Below are 24,107 nucleotides of genomic sequence, written 5' to 3' on the forward strand. Positions count from 1 at the left end.
CCGCGGGCGGGCCTCCTCACGCCGCTAGGACGAGCGGAGGCCCTGCCCCCGCGGGTCCGGCATCCGGCGGCCTCCGCATGTCCGACCCGTGCGTGGTTCAGGTGGCCCGAGAGGAGAGGCCGGTGCCGCCCTGGGTGGCGGGAATTCGCCCTTCGGTGATGCTTGGGATGTTGTCCGGGTGGTGCCCCGTCGACGCTTCCTCCGGCCGATATCCTGACGGCCCTGACGCCGTGTTTTGGGTCGTCCTTCGGAGGTCGAGCGTCGCGCGCGCGGAGCCGGTCCGTCGCGCTTATAGGTATCGATAGCGAGCGAGGCCTAGAAACGGCTATTCTCTGTTTCTAGCGGATTGAATTAAAATATGACGATTCCCCTGCCTAATATGGCTTAAGGCCCAAGGGTTGCAAAAGAAGAAGGTACCGAAATGGTCGGCTCATATTTTCTTCCAGGTACGCCACTGGAGAAAGAGAGAGAGGAGTTAGTCGAATCCGACGTTCCCGATAAAATAATTTAAATGCCACATTTCGGCAGGAGGTATGGATAAGGTACTTCGGGCCGGCTAATTCCCCTTAATACTAACTATGAAAAATAAGATTACTAAATGAAGGGGTTCTCGTTCTATACCCCTTTTACGCTTTCTCGAGTTCGCGCGCCCTGGGTACGATAAAGAAATTGCATCATAGCAAAAAAAAATTATTAAAGAAACCAAATAAAATAGGGCCAACCGCCCCCACCATCTCCGACCCCTCCAGTCACCGCAGCCTGGACCCCCGACTCTTGTTGGCCGGTGCAGAAGGGCAGAGCATAGCGCCCTTTTGTGACGGCATTCTCCCCACGGAAATGCCACGTCACAATACATACATCCATACATACACGTCCTTATTTTTTGCCAGAGATTGGTAATAGAGATGATATTGATTAAACCAAATTTTAATTAAACTTATTACTGTGGTGTTTTAATATACGAAGTGTGTCGCATAATCCATAGGACTACGGTAGCTTAGTAGTCAGCAGTATTGTAGTCTGTTACCTAAATGATTCGGGTTCGAATCCCGGTCATAACCATGGGGATTTCCTCAATGTCAGATGTTCGTACGTCTCCAAAGCTAGCAGAGCCACATCAGCAGACCCATATAAATTATACATCAAAATTTATTGCTTTTTTGTTACACAAATTTCAATTTTATTGCTCCAGCCGTTTTCGAAAAATCGAGGCCTCTGCCAGCTTTTCATCAAAGCTGGCAGAGCCATTTAATAATTTGCTCAAATTAAAAAATAAGTTGCGTAAAATGTAGTAAAAATTTATTGATTATTTATTGCTCAGTTTAGAATTTTATTGCTCCACTCTCCGGGCACCAAACTCACCCCCTTCAAATATCCAAGGGGGACCTGCTGATCTTGCCTACCTTACCACTCCTTTTACGGAATCAAATGAATAGAATAATTAAACAGTACGTCCCTAAACTGACGGAAAATTTATTGCTCTATTCACGGCACCAGAGGACAACCCTCGGTAAACGAAAACCACCTTTCTTAAAGTTACAATAGGTTCTCATTGTTTCCCAGTTTTGTACCACCATTTTAATCGAGTGAAATTAAACAATTAATTAGTCAATACCTTCGTGTACCGGCAGAAAATATATTGTTCAACCCTCGGGCCCGAAATCCACCCCTTCAAAGGTCCACGGGGTACTTTCTCATCTTAAGTACAGCACCACTATTTTTATGCAATCAAGTAAACGACTGACTTAAATGGAATTAAGTCCAAGAACCACCCTGCCCCGAAAATTAATTGCCTGCACAATTATCCAATTTTGCGTAGTTGCGTAGTTATTAGCTACGTGTATACCAGTAACTTCGGGTTTGATTTAAAGTGATCTTTGATGCTTTTTTTCTTTTTCCTGCAGGTCGTCGTACTCGACCCATTGACCGTTCCTACAGGTAATGGACGTGTAGTGCTCTATGTCTGAGCCATCCGACCGTCTGATTCTGACAGGAGGCCCTCTGTAATTCACCAAGCCCGCAAGACGGTAGATTTTGTTATCTACAGGGCTCTGCAATTCTTGCGGGATCTGATGAAGTGGGACTAGCACATCCTCGCCAACGGTGAACATGTCGAACAATAATACATTTCCTAAATTAAAAAGAAACGTTGGTGTTAATTGATACTTCTGGGGTCAAGCTTCCCACATTAATAACATATGTATAAGATAGTGGTAGAGAAAAAGGATTAGAAACTAACATTGGGTTGTTAAGTAGCAAAATTATAATTGCATATAAAAGACTTGTCTATTTCTGAGGGGGTTGTTGTTACAACTCCTGTGCAATGTCTGGTACAGCATTGCATTGGTTGTGGAATGGAAAGTACTTACAATATGTCCAGTTTCGACTTAATTATATCGGCCTGCTATAACTGAATTACAGGAAACGTCTTTGTACGTGGTGGGCAGTTCTGACTGCAACTCGACGTTTCTGTAAAACTAGGCGTCTCTTTAAATAAAATGCCGGCCAAATATCCAACATTTGTTTCGCAGTTAATTATGTAACTGCCGTTGGGTTGTAGTGCAGGTGGAAACTTATTGCACATGATTTCGCCCCGCATTTTATTTGAGAATGGCCGCAATCGTTTTTCGATGACGTCGCATGCCAACTCAAAGACTTTATTTTTATTTTTGTCTTTCTCCACCTATTGAAGTAAACATACGATAATTATTGTTAACATTTTAACAGTAATATAAAATCATTATTATGCATTTCGTTCGTTACTTTAGGTTACGATTTGAGTAAAATGTATGCTTCGACAAACTTAGATTGAAAAACAGTACCAAAAGTGTACTTTAAATGACATTTCTCGCCGTTGACATATTCAGCTTTGTTGAAAAATTTGCTGTTGATATTTAAAAATGTATTTACGTTTATGAAATTTTATTCAATGTAATAGAATTTGCTATAAACTTTTAGTAAAAATTAGTTGCTTTGAAATCATATGCTAACAATTTTTTACATCTTAATTAATTTTTTGATAAACCAAAAAAATTTTAGAATAACGATAAGGAATCTCACATTTTCCTTAAAAGTGTGTCTGTCGCAAATTGCGGCAAGGACAATTTGAAAGATGCTGTCAAAAGCACAGGTGTTGGTCAGCGATATCTTTTGTGGTCCTATTTTGACAGTCCGAAGGGACATGGAGCTAGCATTTTTGAATATGGGCAGTTTCTTATGATGACGTAAAGTCAACATATCGTTTATTTTGCGGGTGCTTTCTCCAAGATAGCGCGATTTTCTTCCACATTTCGGTTTGCTCGCCAAACCTCGCCAATCTTCGACCTCTCTGGCTGCCAAAATGTTGGACGTGCTTTGGGCCTTCCTGTATGTTACGCAAATCCGGCGTTGTCCGTACCCTTCTTCGGCTCCTTCTAATGGAACCGGGCACAAATGAAGAGCATGTACGGGAATATGACAAATTTCACGTACATGCCCACCCGATGGATTATCATTATTTAGGCACGCAGGACATTGGCTTGATTCGTGCTGCTCAGTTTTGCCTGATTGTTCGACATGTTGATGCGTCTCTGCAGTTTGTACTACGGTGCTATCCTTGCACGTTGCATTAACCAGCTTCATTTTTCCGTTTATCTAATCGACGTGTAGCGAAATAAACATGTCTGGTCTCATTGGGGTTGTCACGTCTTTTAACAAACCATTTTTAAGTTTATTTGATTCCCCTTCGACTGCAGCACTAGAAGCTGGAACGCGTCCATATCCGAATTTGTCCCGACATATGTTAGACCACATCGGTAATCGTGGAGTGTCTCTGGATAACCTTTTTATGAGTTCAGGAAAGAAATGGGGATTGTCCCGATCTGCAACTTCTTCTAACGCAGGCTCTGCTTCTTTAGCGATATCGCGGTATCATGCCAGCCAAACAGTTTTTTCGGACATATCGAGTAGTTCATCGCTTTCCTTGTCACCTCCGATCATGCCCTTAGAAGTTGCCATGTCGTCCAATTCAGGTATATTGCACTACAAATTTCAAATAAATTAGTCATTCTACCGTATTATGTTTTCCAATGAAAAGACTGAAGAAAAATTGACATTGAGCTTTCGGCAAGTATAATATTCGATGTGAAATGTACATGAAGTGTACGTGAAATTTATTACAATTTCTTGTTCGATACGGTGCAACATGCAGAAAAAGTACGTCTGAAATTTTTTAGTATTTAATAATTTAGTTTTTTTTTTCCCCATATACCTCGTAGTGTACATGAGGTAGTATCAATTCTAAAGATCAATAATTTATAGACCTACCTCGGTCCCTGAAATTAATTTTTTCAGTAAATTTTTTTCTTGCTCGCATCTTGACATTCGACCACAAGTCAAATTTCCGTCCGTTTCATACTGTGAAACGATGAAGAGCGCCCGCAAAATTTGTTTGACATCTACCACATTTCTCGCCAGAATTAATTGGCCAATGACCGCCAAATAAAAGACTTTGATGCGATGTGCTAATCGCTTTATAAACACCGCATACATCTTGATAAAATGTGCTACATCAATTCTGATGTAACAGGGCGGCATTGTCGAACCTTTGCAGGCATCTGCATATCTTTCTATTGTGAAATGTCCCGTAAACGTACGAACTGCGGCCGTTAGTAAGGCTCGTGACGAATCCATTACTACCTCTTTCGGATAAGGTGCGCCAGATCGTATCCACTCCATCAACCAAAATTGTATGGAATTGGTATGGTGACTTTCTGTGATCATTTGACCAACAGAAAATTGCCCCTCCTTACAATTGATCACACATAAATACAAAAATATGTGTTTGGAGGTACCGCGATTAGGTTTCTCCACCCTCCTAACTATGCTGCCGGTGGAATCTATAGCTATCCAGCTATGTTGCTTACTGGCATACGTTCTGTACGCATTAATTTGATGGCTAGTCCAGTAGTGAACAAAAAATGGATCTAACCCGATATTGTGAACGATGTTCACCAAATTATGCGATTTCATTATACCCAGTGCCGTAATTGAGTCTTCGTGCATATATTGTGTCTTCAAATATTCTGATTTAGCCACGCTCGAAACAGAAGCTTTGTACAGATGCGGTGGCTCGGGATCGTCATGTTTCAATAAAACATTTGCCGACTCCGTACGATATACGTTGTGACGTGGCAAAATTCTACCGGGGTCTATCTACCCCTTGCCAAGGCCTGCTGCGCCTCGGCCTCTTGCGCACATCACCTTCGGCCGGTCGCTACGAGCGGGGCCTGCCGAGAGACTACCGTTCCCCCACCAATGCGTAACCTCCCAAAGCCCACCGGGACCCTTCGAGAGGCTACCCGAAGCGCGGACTCGCGAGTCCCAGGAGTCCACCAGGGCACTCTCCGAGCCGATTCCCCAAATTACACCAAAAGGTTGGGCGCCAGGCCTCCCACGGAGGCCGATTCTCCAAAAATCGTCACAAATTTCCCCAAAATCTCACAATCCCCTAATTTATGTGGAACGTCTCTCGGCCGGCCCTTGGCTCGGGCGACCGGTGCGGCGCGGCCGGCTAGCTCAGAGCGCAGGCGCCAGATTCGGAGAGGGCGGGGTAAGGAAAGTTATCGGACCTCTTCTCAAAACACTACCGGTTACTTGACACCACTATTTGATCCTAACGCGAAACGCAAAGGGAAAAAGAAGAAGGCAAAATTGGACAGACCGACAATTAAATAACTCAACGATCGAATAAGTGGAAAATAAAGTTTTAATGTAAAGAGAAAAATTATGGGATTGTTAATGAATTTCCAAAATAGCCCGTCCTATTTACAGGGAAAATATAGGACCGACTCGTTCGAGAGCGAGGAGAAAATCGCTCTCAGAAAAGTACAAGCTTCAGGAAAATATAATGAAATAAGCGAGGTGAGGTAACAGGAAATCACAAATTAGGAAAAGGGATCGAGCCTGAATACTCGATAAGCATGACGAACATAACTTGTCCCTACAATGTTCTAAAAGCAAAATTCAATGTTACATAATCCTTCACTGACTCGAAATTCTCACTTGGATAAATTCTGGTCTAAGACAAATAAGTTCAGAAATATTCGCGATTACTCGAAATTCTACCTTTGGTAAATTCAGGTCTAAGATAAATAATTTCAGAAAGGTTCGCGATTACTCGCTCGCTGTTCGCTCGACGACAAATATAGCAGATATACAAGAAAATCAAGATAGACAAAATTAATACAAATCACAGGAAACATGTGTCATGAAAAGAAGGGTATCGCAGCCAAATTTGCAATAAAATATTACGCCAAGTTCGCAATAAATTTTTACGCCCGATTCGCAGTTACAAATATTAACTCGTCGACGAGAGATATTGAAAAACAATAGAGATTCTTTAAGGACTGGTTACGCCAGAAATATTAAAGGGCACTCGACATATCAGATTACGCGGAGAAAGAATGACCGGGGACTTACGCCCTGCGAACTCGGAACGCGACGCGTTCGCCGCGCGGCTTCTTCGCCTCCGACCGCGGGGAACTCGAAACAAAGGTCCAAAAAATCTCTCGCGACACAACTCACAAATGACTCGACAATCTACTAAACTCAGAAATCCGCAAAAAATTACTTGACACGCCCGCGAACTCAGATAAGGGCGGACAGGTTATTTCCGACTAGAAAAGCAAAGATAACCAAGGAAACAATTTCTCAATACTTAGAAAACGCGAAAAAAAAAGGGCTTTATTCCTCAAAATTCCTATACGGGCGGACACTTCGGAAACGGCTGAGGCCCTAGCCCGGGGAGCCTTCACTCTACTCGAAACTCTAATCGCGACCGGGACTTTCCTTTTTCTCTTTTGATTTCACCCGACGGATCCTCAACCCCCCAAGAACACGATTCGGTTGCTCGCCCGCGCGGGACGCAGAGAGGCCGCCCTCGCGACTATCACTCCGTCCGCCAGCACGAGACTTATGCCCGGTTTTTACCAAAAAGCTGCACGCCCGCACGATTCTTTCCTTTCGCCGGCACGAGACTTACGCTACACGATCCTCCGGGCGCGAACTAAAGTCGCTTACTAACCCGGACTATTACTTTATCCGCAAAACAAAGAATCCGCGACCAAAAAGAGAAAGGAAAGCTTTTTACCCGAAACTAATTTGCGACCGATGCCAGAAAATCCGATAACTCGCGAGGGACTCTAATTCACGAAAACCGGCTCCCCGCGCACTCAGAAAACAGGCACTTACTTTAAATCGGCCTTTTTGCCGCCGCTCGCCAGCTACCTCGGTGCCTCCATCTCGCTCCTCCCAGGGATGGTGGTTCGGGGCTGCGACGTGGCTTCCTCTGGTCTCAGAAAATGCGAGAAAAGGGCAGGAAATGGTCCAGAAAACAGGAAATCGGATGCGATGCGTCCGGTCCGACGGCCCGTGGGCGAAGAAGGTCGGAGCGCTCAGTGTCCGGCTGGTTATAGGGTTCCGGGCGATCACTCCAGAATCCTGATCCCGATCGATGATTGGTCTAGGCGCTCCGCTGTCGCCGGAATCTCCAAAATCGTCGCGCACCGCGCTGCGCTAATTGGTGCTTGATGGATGGCGCGTGCGGGGTGGGGTGGTGGTGGCAGGGACGGCGGGGCGCGCGCGCCTCTCGTGCGCTACGCGTTCCTAGAGGCAGGCCCGTATTTGATGGTGGGTCCGTCGGGGCCCTTAGCGCGTCGCTTTTTCCATAAGCGGCCGCCTGGAATTTTCTTCCGGGGTTCCCCGGTCCACCCGGGCAGACCTCAGCAAGCCCGGGTCTCTCGGCGACGACCGGTCGAGCTCCTGGCCCGGAAGTCCGGCGTCCTGGGCGCCGGGCAATTAAGGGCCCGGCCCTTTGTGCCCGCCCCCGGTTGTCGTAACTTGGCCGCGAGCGGGCGTTCCCAGGACGCGGCATCCGTCCGCCGCCGTGCCGATCGGGACCGGGGAAAATCACCAGGCCCCGTCCCCCGGCCCGGCTCCTGTCCGGATAGTCCTGTGTCTCCTGCGGGCGGCCCACTTTTAGCCGCCAGGGCTAACCAAGGGCCCGCCCCCACAGGCAGGGCCGCCAGGATGGCGAAGGCGGGGTCGGCCGGTTCCCCCCATAGGGCCCGACGTTCGGTCCTGTTCTCTTCGGGCAGGTACGCCCCTGCGCAGACGTCGTCTTCCTCCTCGACGCGGCTCTCGTAGCGGCGAGCAACGACAAAGCCGCGACCTCTACGAGGTCGACGCTGTTGTCGTTCCGGTTGCTAACCGAGTTACCGTAGCTACAATCCTTTCCCGAATATTCGCTGGAATATTCTTTGAATATTCCAGGCAATATTCGAGATCACAAAATTATGTTGGATTTTCCTTCAGAAAACGAAAATTAATTTCCAGAAACGGTGAAAATGCGTATCCTGAGCGGCGCCTCTCGAGCATTCTCAAAGGGTCTCTTTTCGAGGGTTTTCGCCGAAGGTCCGAGATGACGTTTGGCGAACAGATTTTTTAACTTTCTAAAAATTCCGAAGCCCGCTTCTGACGACCAGACGTCACTCGAGGGTTTTTTCCGCGAAACCGCGGCCTACGTGACCGGCCGTTTCGCGGGTGCCTTCGAGGGCGTAAACCCTTCGGGAATTTTTCCCTGCCAATGAGAATGCTCGACTCAAGGTCCGATTTCCTCCCTCCACCGAGTTAGAGAGAGAACTATGCCTTCGGATACTTTTTAAGACATTTTGTAAAAAACAGATACCAACCGAAAGTTGCCGAGACGACATCGGATCTCAAAAACGTTGCCGAGTCAACGTCCAAAAAGTCCAGTTGCCGAGCCAACTGAGAACTTGATCATTTCGTTGCCGAGTCAACGCAAGCGCAAAGACCAGTTGCCGAGTCAATTGATCAACGTCGTAAAATCACGCATCTTCCCTTGTCCGTAAAGGAAATATAGTCTATTGTGTCACTAAAATCCGGAATAATTTCATTCAAAACGCGAAACCACATTCAAATAAATGAAATTTCGTTAAAATGAAGAAGTATGTGATCATACGAACAACATATACTTTTGAATCAAGTTGACATATCTTTGAAAGGAGAATATGGTATAGTTTATTGGAAGGTTTAAATCAAATGAAAAAAATAAGAGTTTGAAATGAAAATGCAAGTAGTTGATTGAACCGCAAATGTATTTTAATCTCTTGAATATACCGTTGACATAACAAAATATCTGCGTATACTTAAATAAGTCGTGATTCCATTAAGTGGTTCCGAACTTGAAATAAAAATACGCTTAGTTTTTTTAAAGTAAGATGTATTTCAGTTAACCAAATGTATTGTTGACAAAAAAATATATGTGGATACAGTTGAACAACACGCATTTGAATGAACTAAATGTGCATAAATTTGAAAAATATACTGAGTTGTTTTAATTACAGGTCTATTCCAGCCAAATATTTATACCGTCTGTTTGACAAAATATTATATTATATTCATCGACTTGGTGATTCGTTCTACTAAATGTACATTTGAAAGAAAAGTATACTCAGTTGTTCTAAATACAGGTCTGTTCCAGACAAATATTTATACCGTCTGTTTGAAAAAATATTATGTTATATTCATCGACTTGGTGATTCATTTAACTAGACGTACATTTGAAAGAAATATATACTCAGTTCTTCAAACTTGTATTCTTTTTCAGCTAACTGTGCATATCCGTCAACAGAAAATGATTTTATACTGCATTTAACTAACTCGTGTCTTAATCGAATTAATGCGAATTTCAGAAGAGTACATGAGCAGAATGTAAAATCAGAATTATTTGCATATATATCTATCCGTAAGTTTTAACATGGTTTTTTGTAGATTTGATAGGTTACATAGTAGGTTTAACATAGGTTTTTAAATGAATTTCGTAATATAATAAAATACTTGATAACATTCAGAGTTGGCACAAATCCGGTTTTTTTTACAAAACGCCCAGCGCAATGGTTCTAACCGGTTTGAATCCCATTTGCTGGTTTTTACCGCCTAAGACGTTGCCTAAAAACCAGTGGTTAAAACCTAGTTCTATCCATTGTTTTATCCCAAGCATGCGCAGGAGCAAAAATATGTTTGAATGCTACCTATACCGTACATAAGTTAGAATTTATTTTCATTTGTTTCGGTGAGAGTGGAGCGCCTGTATAGGTAGAGGGTGCATAGAATATTGGAATATATTCAAACAATTTGTAGACCATCTACTGCATGAAATGTCTGCAATATATGTACGCATGTTGCACAGTAAAACAACATCCTTATGACTCATTTCATAATCTTCTATGAGGCAAATCTGATGAAAATTTTGCATCACTTTGTCTAATGTGGGTACATACATACTGATGGATTTTATAAGATGGTTTTAACCGGTTAAAACCGTGTGGGTTTTATGTAACGTGCTCTTTTCGCTACAAAACCAGGAAAAAACCGCTGGTTTTAACCGGAATGGGCCAAACTTTGCCAACCCTGATAACATTTGGTATATCTTAATATTTATATTTGTAACGATACTAAACGATTTCACATGTCAACATTGAAGGTGATATGAAAGGGTCCTACATATCAAAACGTCAAAATAGTTATAAAACTTTTCTCCAAACTGAGTGCAAAGAATCATTTGAAACTTTAACACGTGATTATGGGGACCCTAAGGAAGAACGCAATGCTCGTGAAACTTCATTTTTCGAAAAAAAAAAAATGTATTTATCTCAAAAAATACAATTTCACGAGTTTCGCGTTTTTCCTTAGGGGTTCCATAATCATGTGTTAAAGTTTCAGATAATTCGGTGCACCCAGTTTTGAGAAGTTTTATACAAATTTTGACGTTTTATATATATAAAATGATCCTCATATCGCTTTAACACTTTGACTGCCACGCGCATTTTATTTGACTGCTATGTCATCCATATTTGGGTGACAAGACAGTGAAAGTGTTAAAAACACGGTACATAGCATTTTCCATCTGCCATGCTATAAATGCTCCGAGGTAAATATATTTGTAAATGTGTTTGCTCTATACGACCCCACACATTTACTGCAGCTGCTTCGAAAGCGCGAACATGTTGAAAAAAGCGTAACGTTTTTAGTTCCAGGAAAATGAAATACACTTTATTTGCATTATTAATTAAAATATATGTAATTTTTCCAAATTTTGGATCCATATCGTTTGCATTTGTAGTGATAATCATATTAGGTTTGTACAATGTTTCATTTACATTTACCCAGGAAGTTACCATGTATTGTTCGTTTCCCCTATGAGAAAGCACACGTCTGAAGGTAAAATAATTTTCGAAGAAATTTGTATTTTCTATGATTATGCTTCCCCAAGATAATCGCTTTTCGATTCCTTTACCAGTAAGAAGTCTGTGATTCATTCGTAATTGGTGTTTTAAAGCCAGTGTATACGCCGGGTTTCTGCGTGATGACACGACATTTGAATTCATTTTTATTTCTTTATGTTTTGCCTCGAAACGCATAGAAGAAACACGTCACAGTGGACCGAGTTGTTTCATTAAACGGGGATAGTGCACGAGGTAATGATGTTTCGGTTTCAATCCTTCTTTGAATAGGTTTAAATACAAAGTATGGTGTTCTGTTATCAGAATTATAAGTCTTTCAATATTTTCATCCGTCACCGATTGTGCCATTACTATGCAAAATATTTCTCTAAGATGTACAAATAAACGCCAAACCTTGTTATCCTCCGGAACTAGATCGCCTATTATAAGACCAAAAGATTCTATGAAACATGACATTTCGGATGCTGAATATATAATGCACTCTTTCTTTAAAGCTTCATTACTCACAGGTGGTGGAGTGTTTTTATCACTGTATGCATTGAAATTAAAATGGTGTATTCTATTATTTAGTGTATTGTAACTTTTCTCGCGTACCGGCCCTTTCCCCCCTTGTTCGGTCGCGTCGTATAGCGCAATCGGGCGGTCGCGAGGAAGTTATAAGATTTGCCTTTTGGCAATTTCCTGGATTTCCTCTTGGCAGTCTCAGATTGGCTAGGGCTTTCAACGGCGTAGAGCCTCAGCCTCTAAGCACTTTTCATCAGTGAAAGCCGTATGGTAAGGAATCCAGGAATTTTATATGTTTTATCTGAGGAAGGTTCGGTCGTGGACTCGAAATTATAAGGGTCTCCGTGTGTCTTTCCGTCGCGTCAGGTATGGGGTTTAAGTAAATTTCCCTGATTTTGGAAATCTTAAGTCTATTCGAGATTATGTGTGGACGGGCTCCACGGTTACACCTTGTGCAATGTGTTTCCGTGACCCTTTAGCAAAGGGGGAACGGCGCCATGCCGTCACGCCCTCGGTGTGTAAGTGTGAAAGAACCTTGTACTGAGAGTCTGGATCGTCCCGTACCTCTAGTCACCCGGGGAACGTCGCGATGACGTCACGCCGGGGGCCTAGATGGGGGGTACGAGGCCGTCTCCTGTATCCGACGTTCCTAGTTTTCTCCGTCAGGCACGGAATTGCCCGTGCGACCAAACACCCGGGGAATGTCGCGATGACGTCACGCCGAGGGGCAGGTGCACGGCTTCAAGACCGTTCTTGAGCCTGAGGAGCAGGATGCGCGTCGTCTCGAGCGGCCAGATACTCGGGGAACGTCGTGATGACGTCACGCCGAGGGGGCAGGTACAAGAGTCCGACGTCGTCGTCCTGGTTGTATGTTCTCCCGTCGTCAGGCCTCGTCTCAGGCGGCTATACACTCGAGGAACGTCGCGATGACGTCACGCCGAGGGGGCAGACGCGAGAGCACGAGACCGGCCGCGGAGCGCCTCGCTGCCGAGTGGAAGGGGGAGCGGCTCTATGCCGTCACACCTCGCACGGCACGCGAGTTGGCTCGCCGAATTTTCTAAGATTATTGACGGTGATTCCCGGAAGGGGAATCCGTCTAAATGGCCACCGTTCGTAGGTGGTCCAAGGTATCCCTGCCGGGCGCTTTGCCGGACTTCCTTGGGTGCTTGGACTCACCTGCCTACTTAGGGCACTGGATTCTATGTACTCGTGAGGAGTGGCCCTGTCGCCTTGTCTCCTCGAGCCTTTTTAATCTTCCACTTGCCAGGGGATGCCTGCCAAGGGTATCGCGAGTATAGGGTAATTCCTGGAGGAGCAGCGCAATGCTACCACGTCCAGAGGCTCTTTCGATCGGAATAGAACGATCAGAAAGGACCTCGATTAGAGAAAATCCACGCCTTTTATACCCGCGGAATACATGGGATCTATTACTGTATCGTCGGGTTCCCACTCTGGCCCGCGTTCTTTGACGTGCTATTGGACACGATGGTTACCCTCTAGACGATTTGTAATTTCTCGCCCTTTGATTCGCCGGGGTCAAGGCCGTGATCATTTCCTCCAATCGGGGTGACTCATATCAACGTTATATTAATTTGATCGCGATGTATTAATTCGCGACCTCGTGACCCTGCCCGTGTTGTGTGCGCGCGAGGCTCTCTCTCGACGCGCCGAGCAAGCGGTTGTTTTTATATCCCCCGCGAACTAGTTATCGCGTTGACTACCGTCGCGGGGACAAGATTCGATTCGTCTTACATAGGTGTCGCGTCGCGTACCTCCGACACGTCACAGTATCGAGGGTGAATAATTTTTCTCGATTTATCAATGTATTCAGAATTTTACCCAAGTCATAGCGACAGACCCCTTCCAGTAAATCATGCATAATATCAAATCTTAGATTTTCCACTGCGTGGTAAGTTGGGATTAGGTTAAAACAACATTCTTCCTTTATACCATTAGAACGTTTTGTCAGATCTACAGTATAATTATTTACAGTACGCAGCAATTTAACATCTTCACATAACTGAGTTGATAATGTTCTTTTATCCGCTACGCAAGCCCTACAACTGTTTGACGAATTGAAGCTTGTATTAAAACCACAAATACTGTGTATATCTAAATTATCTCCGATTATTAATAGCAATGCAAAGTATACTTTCTTTTCCGTGCCTGATACCAGTATACTTATTCCACGAGTCTCGAGCTCAATGATTTGATCAATTATATTGCAAAAAGTACGTTGATTACCTAACTCCGCGTGCATGTTTGTATTATGTAAGTGTAAAAGAAAAATATTTTCTGACCTGCTTGAACATTCATATGGAAGGCAAGGAAGAATGAAGTAGAGAGCTCCGATTTTGTACATGTTACGATGTGAGCTTAGCGGATTATTGATTTCAAAATCATCAAAGTACATAATAAGCGATAACACTATTTTATTCACAAATTTTCTTTCAATATTTTGCCAGAGTTCACCCTGTAAAATAGAAATAAATTTATCACTATTTTTAATTTCTTGGATATGCGTCATTATTAATGTAAAAACATTTGGTAACTCTAAGAATTTTTTTAATACATCTTTTAATGGTATAATTTGTATCGTTGATTCAATAAAACGTGATTGGCTCTGTACCTTTGTACGGCGTACATTCAACGAGGCACTAAGAGCAACAGACTTTGGAAAGATCATAAAAGTTTTATGTCGAAAGTGTTGCATTGTTCGGTGCTGAGTTTTATAATTATCAAAAGTGTGTTGACTGATGTCGAACATACTGATAATGTCAAATTTAGAGGAATCTGCACCATTTGGACAATTATATTTTCGCTTCAGAGTTTCAATAACAGAGTTATACATGCATCTAACATCTTTTATTATTTCATGTGCGAGGTCTCGAGATATGGAAGGATGGTTATACAGTTTGGCTACGAAAGATGTTGTAGCCGCATCCACAGTTTTTGAAAATTCGATTATCGAAGAGCAAGGTTCTCGAACTTGAAACGAACCTGCTGACACGTCTAGATATGCATATAAGTTAGGTTTTACAGACTCATAATTCGGCCCTATTCGACCATGCGCGATGGTATTTGCGAGTAAGTAGGGAGGCCCTGGGAGAGGGGGCCACGGACCGCGAGCGCAAAGCACCGCGGACGGAACGCTCTCTTAGATCTGAACCGTCACCTCGATCGCAGCGCGTATCAATTGGTAGTCGGAATCGTACTCGCCCGTTTGCGATCGGGGATTTAATGTTCCAAGTAAGTAATTTCTTTTACAGGGACCTTACAATTCAACAGGTCTGACACAGTCGCCACTCCTGCATCCTTCACCCCCTTTTTTTTTATTCCTCCACACTAATTTCCTCCCTTATCCCATCGGTCTTGGTACTGCACCAACTCTCGAACACCTTTTTCCACGAACCAAACCTAATCACCAGTCAATGTCCGCGACTGGTTAATTGAGAATAAGTTATACTAACCCCCGTAGAGCATAACTCCGGGAAGAAACATAGATTCGCGGAACCAACTAGTCCGCGGCCCAGGCATTAAAACTCATTGAGTAAAAATAGATTTCGTTTAGGCTGATCAGCCAATCCCACAGGCCGAGTAGCATTCTCAGACCAAGGTTCAAAAAGAAACCTCAAATCCTCTCCTTAGGTTCAGATAGCCCTGCGTTCGGAATGGAGCTCTGCACGCGGATTAAGTAAAGCGGAAGATCGGCAAACTTAGGGCACGGAGTAGGGACTAACTGCCCTAAACTTTTAGCAGTCTAAATCTGTCCAAAAACCTGAAATTCCATTATTCCAAATCCAGATGATTCAATGATGAAACTATAGAACGCACCGATAATGGGATAAGCCGTTCTTACTAAGAGTCAAATTCCCATATTTCCTTTCCCGGTAGCCAGAATCAGAAAAACAGGAAACACGATAATTGAATTAGGAGTGCACCTAGTTTAATTAAAGTGAACCGGAGCAGTGAACAATTTTCTGAGAAATTTAAATCGCCAATTCGTTCGAAACGGTGCGGAAGCAAAGGCCCTAACGATAGAAAAACTCTAAATCCGGATTCGGTCGACAGGCCTCCCGACTCTCCAGTTTTTTGGTGCATAGGCACGGTCAAAACTGCATACCATTACAGTATATATATTACTAAAACTGCGCATACACTGGCTTTGCTTACAGCGAATAGTACAATGCAACATAAGACTGTGTTGCACTTTCAAATGACCCACATGCTGTGCAATGGTGGAGGTTGTATGAGAGCAAAAGGGGCAATTATACATTGTTGTGAATCATAAACTAATAATATTTATATATAGATATATTAACGCTTGAAAAAAAATGAATGATATTGAAGAATTAAAAGAACTTGGTGTACAAGAGTTTGTCTGAACTTGAAATGCCATAGAGATCGCATATGAAGTAAGTGCATCATACCAATATGGATGTAGTTGCAGCGTCCGTGGACTGCAGCGCACCAGTAATCTCCATAATGTATGATATTTGTTTATCGTACTTTGTTGAGAATTTGTACAAGCCAACTTGAATGAGATACCGTATGTGTTTACTTTCTGGAGGGTAAATAGCATCCAGAACATGAAAGGCTTTAAAGCACGTGTCGATTGCTTCTAATGTCGACGACACTTTATATAATGTAGTGTGATCAAAGGAGACAAAAAATACCGTTGCTTCTTTAATACATGGACCAACAATGATGATGTACGGTTGAACTGTTAGCTTCAATTGGTTCATACGTTCTACTTTTTCTTCACGCAGACGAGATATGTCTCCGGTAATCTGCAATAATTGAAACAAAAAAACAAAAAAGTAGTAAGGTAACATAAATAGTTTGCAGCCAATCGCAATAGTTAATACTGCATAAAAGTATACTTAATATATGTAATTACAACAATGAATGCAATATAAAAAATCTCGAATGTGCCATTGTATACCAAATGTTACATGTTAACAAAGAATTTAACAAAGTACTATATGCATGACTAACCTTAGCATGCACTATGACGCTATCCTTACATTCTTCCATGGTTGGTTTCCAATGATCTTTCTTCACACGTATTCTGCCCTTTGAGGGAATTCGATATGCAAGTAACATTAATTGCACCGCGACTTTAACGTCTACATAAAAGAAAACAAAATGTATATAACACAAATATGTATACAATTTGCAATATACGAAGATTGCATGAATAAAATTTTGATCATGAATGTGAAAATGAATTCCATCTCCATACCAAGTTATTTAAATATTTAAAACATAAAATGACTCAAACGCCTAATTTTAATTAATGAATCCGTTACATGTATAAAATCCTCACCGTCGTTGAGACTTTCATCATCTAATATTTCAAGCATTTCGGTGCAATGTTTTTCTTTATTGGAAATGCAACAAATCTGTTCCATTTTTTCATAAAAAGTTGTCCATGAAGAAATCATCATTTTCCGAAGTTAATTTTAGAAATTCAAAATATTCTTTGATTAAGAGGTAACCCATTGGATGTCTTAAAATTGGCCACTGCTGTATAATATCACGCACGTGTTTCGTACCCAAACTTCGAATATTGTTCTGTCGAAAATTGATCGATGCCTTCCAATGATTTATAACAAATTCCCAAGGGGCCTGATTTTTCTGAAGCCATAACATATGCTCCCGACCCTCAGGTACCACATTTTCTATACTTACAAAAAAACATATAGAATGTATATATACAATTTAATATTATTTATTTTAAAGAGAAATACCATTGTATGGTCCATTGCTATTTTCTGTATTGCTTGAAGTCGAAGATTCATTATGTTCGTTAAACATACTCAAACCAGTTAACTTTTTATACTCTCGAAGCTTATTTCTGTATTTATCAATGAGTTTGCCTCTCGAAGTTATTGATTTGTATGTCTTTGAATGACTCTTTTTTAAAGGCGCAATATAATACGTGGCTTGTACCTCACTGGGGAATGTATGTATTATTTGTTTTGCGAAGTACTCTATACCTTCATTTCTTAATGCTTTAAAATAAATAACAGATAATAAATTAGTAATTACTGGACGAAAAGTATTAAAGGTTATAACCTTTATACTTATAACCTATATACTGTATGTATACATACAGTATAACATTTACCTATCAAACTTTTTCAGTACACATGACACAATGAGATCAACAATTACTTTTCGACATCTTTTTGTCAGTACGTGATGTTTTTCATAAGATTTTAGTACAGCCTGACCTTGAACTGAATCTTGTAATATTTGTTTAACATGTAGACATGTGTGTCTTGTAAACATTTCTCTTTCACGGAAAGAAGATTGCCTCTTCAACGAAAAAGTTTCCCTTTCGGTATAAATTGAATTGCTCACGTCTGATAGAGAATCTGTATCTGATTCATTGCCAATGGTTTTCTGCTATAAGAAAATGACATTTACATCAAGGTTAACAAAAATCGTGGTTTCATTAATGAAACGGTATAAAAATCGTTGATGTAAAAAAAAAACTCTGGTTTTAATGTGCATGTACCGTGATCTTATGCGGTAGAACTTTCCGATATGACAGCGTACTAGTTGAGTTAAGAGTTGGTTGTAAAAGAGCCTCCGTCCGAAGCGTATGTATTGTCAAGTCAAGAAAGTATTTTAAGTACAACATATTGTTCATTACGTTTACATGTCGAATAAACCAAATACTACAACACGGTAGCAGAGGTCCGTGGTTTTTAAAGTTTGAAGGAAGGAAAAGACTGGAGGAAGTGGAAACCACGAAAGGCTGAAAAGGCTGAAAAGGCGAGGCTCAGAAGAGACAAATGCAAAATGGCGTACGTGAAAAATGACGACGTAGCCATACCAGTGTTCGACGGGTCAAACTATCCCAACTGGAAGAGCAGGATTCTAAAGTTTTTGCAATTTAAAAAATGTCATGTGGTAGTTACGCGACCAAGAATGGACACAGATAAAGAGTCAGAGTGGGATGAAAATGACATCAAGGCAACGAACTATATATACAGTGCTATTTCGAACAAACAACTAGAATACGTGAGTAAATTAGAAACAGCCTATGAGATAATGAAAAAGTTTGCTGAAATGTACATTAAAGAATCAACAGCATTACAAATAGTATGAAGACCCAATCTTGAAAACATTGAACTGAAAAATTTCTCAGACGTAACCAAATTTTTTGACGACTTCGAAAAAGCAGCAAACGAATTAAAATCTGTAGGAGCAACAGTCACAGAGAAAGACAAGTTAAACTACATGTTGAAGGCTTTGCCTAAGTCGTACTGTTACATCGAAGATTTAATCGATGTGCTACCAGAAGCGGAGAAGACTGTCGATTATCTAAAAAGTAAAATAAAGCTGATAACCATGGAAGAAGATCAAGAGACCAGCACAAATTAAGAAATCCCTACAAAGTCAAGCGTTTTCAACACGGAGCCAGGGACAACGATGACATGTTTTAAGTGTGGCAAACCAGGCCACATAATAAGAGACTGCAAACAAACAAATGAACGAAGTAGAGGAGGATACTATCGTGGTTCCTCACGAGGCAGGAGAAACTACAGGGGCAACAGCAAAGGAAACTATAGAGGATACTACAGAGGTTATTCCAGAGGAGCCACCAACACAACGGCGAGCCATCAAGGACATCAGTAGAATGTATTTGCTGCAGAACTAAATGGAATCGAAGTAATTAAGGATAGCCAAAGAGACCAATATATAACTGTTTGGATTTTAGATAGCGGATGTTCAGATCATATCCTAAACAACGATAAAAAGTTTGAGGAATACGTAACTTTAAAAGAACCAATTGAAGTAAAATTAGGAGATGGTCGAGTCATGAAAGCAACCAAAATAGGTCGAGTAAATGCTATTTTTCTTGTAAACAACAAAGAAAGTCAAATAACGTTGCAAAATGTTTTTTATGTTGAAGGCATGAAAAAAAATTTAATTAGCTACGCCAAAGTAACATAAAAACAAAATAATCTCGCATAATATTTATTGTATGTCCAGCTTAATTAAAAAACCAAACTACAGTAAAGATGTAAATAGTAGTCAAGTAACTGATACCAGTCAAGAAAAAATGAGTTTGAAAAAGAGATGGCATCGTACTTTAGGGCATGTGAATTTTAATTATTTGAATATTCTTTGCAAGAAAGAATTATTGATAGCCACACCAAAAAAATTACAATCAGATTACATGAAATGTGCTACGTGTATAGAGTCAAAAATGCATAATCTACCTACCTTTTGCAAATAACAGAAAAAAGGCTAAAGAAACGTTGGAAAATATTCGTACAGATTTAAGTGGGCCACATGCAACTACTGGTAATAATGGAGAAAAATATTTCTTATCATTCATAGACAATTATAGTAAGTTAGCGAAAGTATATTGCATTAAATCAAAGATTGAAGTTTATGACTCTTTACTAGATTATATAAATTTAGTGGAAAACATGACACCAAAAAAGGTAAAAAATATAACATACGATAACGGTAAGGAGTACATAAATTCCAGAGTATATAAATTTGCTAGTGAGAAAGGAATACAAATTTTGCCACGTCCACCTTATGTTCACGAACTTAATGGGGCGGTTGAAAGGTATAGTAGATCGGTAATGGACACAGCCAGATGTCTATTAAAAGAAGCTCAAGTAGATTGTAAATACTGGACAGAAGTAATTAAAACAGCAGCCTATTTAAAAAACAGAACTCTTGCTAATACTATCGAAAAGAAAACTCCATATGAAATATTTTTCAATAAGAAGGCAAATGTAACGAATCTTCGTCTGTACGGAAGTTGAGTATATGTTAAAACACCAGAGGAACTAAGAAATTCGAAATGGGATAATAAAGCAAAATTAGGTGTACTACTAGGTTACTCTGAAGTAGGCTATCGAGTTTTGATAAATGACAGAGTGATAGAAGTTAAACATGTTGATATAGTTGATGTTGAAGTAAAATGTATTAGCTTTAAGGATGATGAGGAAGTTGGATCGACCAAAACCGCAACAAATGAAAATATAAACGACAATACCGTAAATGAAAATATTCATAATAAAAAAGAACATGAATTAGTTTATGAATCTGCTGATTCAGCTGAGGAAGATAGAGCTGGAGTTGAAGAGGTGAAATTGAGAAAATCTTCAAGGGTCAGAAAAGTTAATACTAAATATGCTGATGATTATGTATCTTATTGTATTTATGTAAATTATTTTGATACTAATGTGCCAAAAAATGACCAAGAAGCTATTAAAGGGAATGAAGCTCAAAATTGGCGAGAAGCAATGAAAAAAGAAATAATTAGTATAAATAAAAATAATACATGGTTTTCAGTAAAAAAGCCAAATAAAAAGAAAGTGATTGAAGTAAAATGGGTTTACAAAAAGAAGTCACACCAAGAAGCTATTAAAGGGAATGAAGCTCAAAATTGGCGAGAAGCAATGAAAAAAGAAATAATTAGTATAAATAAAAATAATACATGGTTTTCAGTAAAAAAGCCAAATAAAAAGAAAGTGATTGAAGTAAAATGGGTTTACAAAAAGAAGTCAAATGGCATTTATAGGGCTAGATTAGTAGTTAAAGGCAATCAACAAACCGAACAAGTTAACGATACTTATTCCCCAGTAGCAAAAATGGAAACATTGAAAATTTTATTATCCCATTGCTGACAAATGCGTGTGGTGTGTGTGCGTGTGAATATTTCTAGATACCTTGATTTGTTCTCGGAGCTGGATCTTCGAGAAAAAGTAGTTGAATATCGCGTAAGAGCTTGAAAAGACGTCAAAACGAAATTGAAAGTCGAGTAAGAGTGTCGCTCGCTGCTTAAAACACTAACTTTTATATGTTTTCCACCCCCGACGCTTGAGGCCCAAAATTCGGGTAAGGGTAGAAAGTCAAATTCCTATTGGAGGAATTTGGAGTGGTGGGAGTTGGAAAAAATGTTAAATGGACAAAATGGGTAAGAGTGGTATTTGGAAGGCTCTAATTGGAAGAGGAGTTGGAAAAAATGAGACTTCGGAGGATGAGTGGGATGTTGGGAAGTTTGGTTGGAGGATTTGGCTTGGAGTCGAGAATTTGGGAAAAATGTTGTCAGGAGAGGGAGTTTGACGTTCTTTTTCCTAGGAAGACTAAATGTTTACAGTTTGGACCCAATTTATGGCCTCGTACGTGCAGGGGTGGTGTCGGTTGTCGCGGGGGTCCCGTTTCCCTATCTTGAACTTTATGGGTCTTCAAGTGCCGGGGCCCCGCTGTCTTACTCGCTATTTCCCGGGGTCGGCGGTTCGCGGGACCGAAACAGGGTGGCCCTCGGTTGCTTGAGTTTAAACAAAAAATGACATCTTTATTAGTTCGCCAGAGTGGCCTGGGCCTCCCGGTCTCAATCCGATGCGCGAACCGATGCACGTGCAGGATTATATATATTTTAATATATGCGCAGGAGGCGTTACGCGGGACATAACACAACACAGAAGAAAATACTGCCGATATACTGACTAAAACTTTAAGCAAGACAAAGTTTATTGAATTGAGAAAATCATTAAAGCTACAGTAAGGGAAAACTGGATGAAGTGCAGATGTAAAGAGATGTGTTGAGTATGAGGTACATCTGCACTTGGTCTGGAGGTGCTTACATCTCAGCGTCCTTCCCGCGTACTAGTTGAGTTAAAAGTTGGTTGTAAGAGAGCCTCCGTCCGAAGCGTATGTATTGTCAAGTCAAGAAAGTATTTTAAGTGCAACATATTGTTCATTACGTTTACTTGTCGAATAAACCAAATACTACAACAATTTACATGGTTTACTAGTACATGCACTTACCTTAAGTACATTGTCTGTTATATGTGTAAAATGTTCTTTCTATTTTAATTGGAATTTTATTCTAGGTCCGATTTGAGGTATTAATTCTTTTATCAAATCTGACAAGAGCTCTTTGAATACTACTTCGTCGATACCGTTTTCTGTCAAATAAAGGGTAATATAAAAATATTGCTAAAGATTACGGATCACCAAAAGAAATGTCCTGTAATTTTTGTAATGTCATTTAGAAGTGCCATAAATGTATAATTTAATAGTCTTTTCATTAAGATTGTTACTACTTAATTATTACAAGTGAACGATAAGGCTAAAGGAAAAATAGTATTTTGATGGTATTACAAATACTTTCATATTATCTTAAGGACAATGAAAAAAATGCACATGATTTTTCAAAGAAATATCTACACGATCGGAAACGGTGGAAGTTGACACATCACACAGAATCACTGCAAATTTTATTTATTTAACTAGCATCATTAACTAATTAACTCTGCAATTGATATAAAATTAAGGTCAATACATATATGCACACATGGTATGTTTTAGCTCATTCGAGAAGCATAAATACAAAAAAGCGAATAAAAAAAATGATTGAAAAGAATGACTCGGAAAAGTGGCATAAAGCAGTACAGAAAGTTTCTTACCTTCGAACGAGGTGATTAGATGAGCCATTCCTCAGCTTTGTAGCACATCTTTGCAGTATTCATCAGCCATTTGGTCTTCTTTTTGATAAAAACACTATTTCATATGAAATACTTCCTGCTCGCGGTCACGTGCTTGTGTCGCAACAGCCGGTAATGGCGCGTGAATACTGCGCACATTAGTGGGTGCGCAAACACCGCTAACGCGCAGTTCCTATGCGAAATCAGCGGTGCGTTCCAACTTTAACTGTCCGATCGCGATTGGACGGGAGATGGATCACGTGACCGTTTTCTCTCTTCGACGATGATCACACGTTGGGATGCGCGCGCCGCTTGACCACCCTTTGTAGGGCGCCGTTTATTTGTTTTCCAATGTATTCGTATCGAATAAACGTTTGGTGAAAATAATGAATTGCGTATTCCAACTAAATATACATTCATTAAAACAACTTACATAATTGGACACTGGCGGACATGAATGCTTACTCTTTTTGCAGAGGCAGCGCCATATTGACATGGAAGGGATCCATGTCCATCAGTGTAGACTTGCAAGAGATGATATTATTTTCAACAATCGGGCAGTTATTTCTGCTTACGAGATGTATGAATAATGTTTACATTATTGTAACAATCGTTGTATCCACTGAGCAATAATCTTGATAGAAATAAACAAATATGGTTACATGGGTCATGTACTCATTAAATAAATTATTTTTTTAAAGTGATTGGACAACAGTGAAAGTAATCTTTGTAGTTTTATGACATGATTTTGTTGACACATTTAATTACATTAACAGTAGCAGACTCGTTCGTTTGACACAAAAAACAATATTGAATAAGTTAATGCTTA

At 40.7% G+C, this 24,107-nt stretch overlaps 1 protein-coding gene across 1 annotated transcript; it reads left to right on the forward strand.

Moving 5' to 3' along the window:
- The first annotated feature begins 19,311 nt into the window (after positions 1-19,311).
- LOC105699268 lies at positions 19,312-21,475 on the forward strand. Its single transcript, XM_012424138.1, has 5 exons — positions 19,312-19,456; positions 19,543-19,667; positions 20,027-20,132; positions 20,238-20,465; positions 20,682-21,475. Exons 1-5 carry the CDS (start codon positions 19,312-19,314, stop codon positions 21,473-21,475), a joined length of 1,398 nt encoding a protein of 465 aa, XP_012279561.1.
- The last annotated feature ends 2,632 nt before the right edge of the window (positions 21,476-24,107 follow it).

This window comes from Orussus abietinus, unplaced genomic scaffold (assembly GCF_000612105.2).
Source record: "Orussus abietinus isolate OABI.00-Male unplaced genomic scaffold, Oabi_2.0 scaffold388, whole genome shotgun sequence".
NCBI lineage: Eukaryota > Metazoa > Arthropoda > Insecta > Hymenoptera > Orussidae > Orussus > Orussus abietinus.